We start from the raw sequence: 5,841 nt of genomic DNA, 5'->3' as shown, positions 1-5,841 counted from the left end.
TACAATTTGATGTGCACATTTTCTAAAAAAAATAAAATTATTCTCAAGCCATTACTATTTTGATGATGTAAAGAATATGATTATATGGCCAATTGTTCCTATGTAAGGCCTATAGTCTGTCTTGGATAGAAATATCTTGTGGCCTTGCCTTAAGGGGTCTTGTCCAGGCAATCTAGGATGAGCTCCTTTTAAAAGATTTATTAATTTATTACATATAAGTATAATGTGGCTGTCTTCAGACACAGCAGAAGAGGGTGTCAGATCTCATTATATGACCCGTCCAGTAGGTCCAGTTATTCAGGGTTCTGAAGGGGTGCTACCTGAGGGTCAAAGGGGGGGGGGAGAGAGAAAGGAGACCAGTCAAAGGGGGGTTCAATTGTCGAGGTCTTGTTTAATTTTCCAGGGTACACAGGTTTTAAGCTTTCAGAGGAAGAGCTCACTTCGAGGCAAGAACAAAGGAGGGAGGGGCATTCTTGGCAGTTTCAGCAGGAAGAGATAAGGGCCGTCTGGTGGAGACATCTGATGTTTGCAGTCTGGAGCATCCAGTGGTTATCTCAGAACTTCCCTTCAACTGGCAGTTCATGGGGAGAGGCTCTTCTTTGTTTTACTCAGGACCTTTGCCCTGCCAGCCCTCCGGGCTGTTAGTGAGGGTCCATTATGGCTTCCCACATTTCCTCCCTTTCCTTATATTAGAAGTGGTAAGGTCTGGGCAGAAATACTGGCCAAGGGGGCCAGACTGTGTAGCCGTCTCTGTCTTAGGATCGACCTCCCTATCCCCAGCCTTACCCGTCGTAGGGTTACCTTGTCATCCTCAAAGTCCCTTGTCTTAGGTTGGTCAGGGGATAGAGGAAGTTGCCCTTCCTTAAGATGGCTACCTTGGGTCAGCTCCCCCTCCAGATAAGCCCAGGGATGAATAAGTGGAAGCCAAACAGAGCCTCATTAAAGGAGCTTATTGAAATTGAGCCTCTGCTTGGCGGGCACTGCGGTTGTTTCTGCTGAGCTGTCTTGTCTCTCGGGGTCCATCATTTCCGGTGTCCAGTGGATGATACTGTACTGAGACATAATTCTTGGGTAGGATGGAATCTGTTTGTGATTTAATGAAGCGGGTTAATCATTGAAAAGCCCAGGGACCAAAGGAGATTAACAGTAATAACCCTATGAGGGGTCCTAGAATAGAAGGTAGTAGGGTGGAAAGCTATGGGGTCGTGGAGAACCAATTTTTATACCAAGACTCCTGCTGTTCTCGTTCTCTTTTGTGTTTCTCTAAACTCTCTTTTCCTCTCCTCAGACTGTCATCTACCAGTCCTGTCTTGTCCACATAAACACAGCATTCTTCCCTTAAGGCTGCGCAAAGTCCTCCCTATTGTAGGAAGAGCAGATCAAGTCCTTTCCTATTTTGTAATACTACTTCTGATAAGGAGGCAACAGAATCTTTTAAATTGGCTAAACCATCTCTGAGTTCGGCCAGGTCCTTATCAATGGCAGCACTAAGTAAATAATATTGTTGTCGATTCTGTTGCGAGGTAACAAGGGAGGCAATGCCTGTGGATGTCTTAAAGAAAATAAATGGCAGGCCACATTCTATCTGCTCTACATTTGAAATCTGTAAAATTTAAATATATGGCCTTTTGACACCCTGAAGGGGGGTAATCAGCAGTAGCCAATATCTCCCCTTTGATCTGTTTATAATTTGTTTAATCTTCAGCTAAATAAAATTGCCATGCAAAGAGGGATGTTGAGTCCATAGTTATCTGTGGTATCAGCATTAGTAAGAAGCATCCAAAGGTGTTGAGGGCTGTGGCCATTTTCTATGATTATAATCAGCATCATTCTTTGTCTCAGCATTAGCATACTCTGGCAGCTAGCATGTTCCTTCGGCATCCTGCAGAAAAAACACAAGCATGCCCTCCTCTCTACACTCAGAGAGATCCCTAGCATTAAAATTTTAAATTTTTTTTGTGGTATATAGAGATGTGATTCTCCCTTCTTTTATTATAAAAATATTCTTGTAAAGTTCTATGGGCTTGTTCTATAATATCTTGTCTTTGCAAATTATGAGGAATCTCAGTAATATGACTAATATCAAATTGTTAATAAGACATCTCAATGACTGACTATAATAATCAGTTATAATATTTGTTTTTATCTGATTTAGAACTTTTAGTATTAAAAATAACATATGTAATGACTAATTTTATTTTATATTTTGTTTTTTATGTTAAAACAGTTATAACTAGAAAGCTTGAAAAACTGTCAATAGTCGTATGTATATTTTTTGATTAATTTTTTGAATTGTATTTGTATAAATAATTGTAAAAGTTAAGAATTAGTAGCATTAAAAAGAAACAATTTCAAGCAATTGTAAGCCATGAGCTATATATGTATATTATTAATATATAAATAAAAGTTTGATTTTTAACATTTTAAAAAGAACAGCTACAGCACCCAATTCAATTATCTGTGCTGAAGCAAGGGAACACTCAAAAGAATAAACATGTGATCGAATTATATGAGCTTTACTCCCATAGTAGATGAATTTTTATAGGATGCATGTATAAATCTATAACAATATAAAAACATTTATAGAGGCAAATTTTTAACAATTTCTCTTTTAGATAACAATTATTAATTTTGTCAAAAAGGCTTGTCATGTAATAGATTAACAATTAATAATAATTTGATTTCTGTTTAAAATAAGGAAGAAACATTTCATCATGCTCTTAAAACATTTCTTTTAAAAATATTTTTATGATTTTATTTTGTAACACTTTATTATTACATCAGATCTTTATTGGAGGTTGTCAAAACCTTATTTGGAGAGATTTTATATTAATGTTCTCTTTGTTAAGGAATGGAAGTGAGCATATATCATAAACTGTTGACAAATACTTATGGTAGCTTTCTCTAAGTTATGTCTCTCAGTATTTATTTTGCATCTATCTTGAGAACATCAGAGGCTTAAATGACAAACTTAAAGCAGTGTCTTAGCCAAAAAATTTACCTTAACACCTTTTGAAAATCATTTTCTTAAAAAATTTAAAAGCCCATTGTTAAGAGCAAGCCATTTCTTGAGGAATAACTTTCTAATGAAAATCTTTTATTGGTTTTTTAAAGTTAGCTTATGCTCCTTTAAAGTTAGAAGTAAATGCTTTTATAATTATCAATATTCACAAAGCAAAAAACATCTTTTAAAATCTATAATAGTTTTGTATGTAGTAGGCAGGCCAAATTTTAATGCCTTCATAATTTTTACATAGCTTTATTACCTTTTACAGATCTAAGTTTGAACTTTATTTTGGACCACATCTGTATGAATCTATTAAAAATGTTCTTTTGGCCAGAATCTCTCTAAGTGAGGCCTGCAAACAAAACTGCATCTCTCAAGCCTCTGCAGCTTTGAGCAGCTTTGAGCTTTGTATTAACTCAGATGTAAATCTCCTGATCTGAGTTTGTTATCTCTAAGGCCAGACCTACACCCACTGGTCCTGCAAGGAGTAGCCTGTAACCAGACCCCATTGTATGGAGGTCAAATAACAAAAGGGACCTGTAATATCAAAGTATAACTACAACTTTTTGAAAGCAAAACCCAGTTTTAAACAATCTTTTCTCCTTAAAATTAATGGCAAACACATTATTTTCATATTGCAAAGTTTGTCCATTATCTTGTGTTTGAATGTATGACAGTGTAACTTATTGAAGAGACATTATTTTAAATCTTATTTTTTATAAGTCCAATCTCCAGGCCAAGATTCACACAAAACACCATGCCAATTTAGAAGCATCTTAGAGGCCTGCATTTCCTGTGTTGCATCATGCCACATGTAGCTAGTTAAGATGGCTCTGACACTGAATCACCAGTTTTAAACTAACCTTTTCTTAATAACCCTATACCTTTTAAATCATAACCAATGAATTTATAACCCTATAGTCAAGATATGTAAAACCTTATACCATTAAGACCAAAATAAAAATGAAGCGATCATACAAATCTCATAAATAAATTTAAACCATATATATATATATATATATATATATATATATATATATATATATATATATATATATATATATATATATATATTTCTAGCTGTAACTTCAGGGGAATAAAGCATTTTGAACCCAATCATCATCATGACAGAAAATTTTCTAGGAGAATTAACCATTTCCACTTGTCCAGCTGCTGGCTCTTAAAGAAGCAGCTTTTTCTCCAGCTGTGTTTGACTCCTACCTTAGAATGTGAGGCACCTCAAATTAGCCTCCTCTGTGTAAACTGCAATTGGCAGGACTGCCAGCAAGATAACACCTTTTTACCACTTTTTTTACATAAAACATAAAAACAACCAATCATTCAGCCAAACAAAACAATGGACAACACAAATTGACACACATATGAACAAGTTTTGGTGCACCAAAGACAAACAACAGATAGCAAGGGAACTTGATGTCCCAAAGAGATCCAAATATCTTAACCCGAACTAAGGAGATCTCCAGTAGGTTTCAGAGAGAAAACAAAACCATCTCCTGTTTTCCAACGATTTTTTTTTTTTGATACTGTGTCCTACACATAGGAAAACTACTTTTCTGAAACCTGCTTTTTCTCTTGTTTAAGATTTAACAAGGGGGAAGAGGGATGCCTAAGTGAACACACATACCTGTGGAGAGAGGTGGGAGGGGAGGAGAGCCCAGGAATTTCTCTGCAGTCCAGATCTTACATGCTGCCCGTGAGTGGTTTTTGCTTTTGATCTCTCTCAGCAGCCTCTGACTTCCAAAGAAAAATTTCTCTCTCAGAGAAAGCTCAGCTTGGGCCAGCTGGATAAATTCCTCAGGTGTCAGCCAGCCCTCAGGAGAAGATTCTAAGTGCCAAAGTGAAGGGAGCAGTCCACCCATAGGCTGTGACTGTGAACTTTAATTCTTCTAAAATGTTAAAATCAAGGGGCTTGTTTTGGCTCTGGCTTTTTCTAGGCATTTGTCTTTGAAATAAATCTTGAAGTTAGAGTGACCATTTGTTCCTTGTAGCTCCTTTAAGGTCCTCGTTCGCACTCTGAATGAGCCCCCAGTAACTAAAGAATGTATCAGACACCGGTTTACCGGTTTTCAGAATCTTATTAATTTCCTTACCACCCTTATCTCAAGTTAGCAGGTGAATATCAGGTCCACTTAAAATTAACCAATGACATTTATCATCGACAAAACAAAAGAACTTAATTAAACGCTTTGTTCTTAACTCTTAGTCCTCTCTCCCTGAATTAATGCTTGATTCCTCCTATGAAACATGCCTCTTTAGCCTCGTTTAATAATTGTTTCCCTATGACAATCGGACGACAATGTTTGGCCACTTACCTGCCCCTCCAGCAACGCAGGAGCGATGCAGTCTGCGGGGTCTTCCTTTTTCCGGGGTTTCTCTGTTGTCCGGTAGTTGACATACTTTGGGTCCCTGTTCAGGCGCCACTATGACCTGTCCATCACGCCCAGTTATTCAGGGTTCCGAAGGGGTGCTACCTGAGGGTCAAAGGTGGGGGAGAGAAAGGAGACCAGGCAAAGGGGGGTTCAATTGTCAAGGTCTAATTTAATTTTCTGGGGTACACCGGTTTTAAGCTTTCAGAGGAAGAGCTCACCTCGAGGCAAGAACAAAGGAGGGAGGGGCATTCTTGGCAGTTTCAGCAGGAAGAGATAAGGGCCCTCTGGCGGAGACATCTGATGTTTGCAGAGTCTGGAGCATCCTGTGGTTATCTCAGAACTTCCCTTCAACTGGCAGTTCATGGGGAGAGGCTCTTCTTTGTTTTCTTTAGGACCTTTGCCCTGCCAGCCCTCTGGGCTGTTAGAGAGGGTCCAGTATGGCTT

The 5,841-nt window shown here is 37.9% G+C and overlaps 1 protein-coding gene across 1 annotated transcript in view; it reads right to left on the bottom strand.

Moving 5' to 3' along the window:
• LOC127672116 (methyl-CpG-binding domain protein 3-like 2B) overlaps nucleotides 1-5,423 on the bottom strand; it is a 13,388-nt gene extending 7,965 nt beyond the window's left edge. Inside the window, exon 1 of the mRNA XM_052167317.1 lies at nucleotides 5,341-5,423. Coding sequence (XP_052023277.1) covers nucleotides 5,341-5,423 — 83 coding nt within the window. The remainder of the gene's footprint in view (nucleotides 1-5,340) is intronic.
• Between the last annotated feature and the right edge of the window lie 418 nt (nucleotides 5,424-5,841).

This window comes from Apodemus sylvaticus, chromosome 21, assembly GCF_947179515.1.
Source record: "Apodemus sylvaticus chromosome 21, mApoSyl1.1, whole genome shotgun sequence".
In the NCBI taxonomy this organism is placed as follows: domain Eukaryota; kingdom Metazoa; phylum Chordata; class Mammalia; order Rodentia; family Muridae; genus Apodemus; species Apodemus sylvaticus.
Note: the sequence above shows the minus strand (reverse complement) of the source record. Positions and strands in the feature narration are given on the sequence as shown.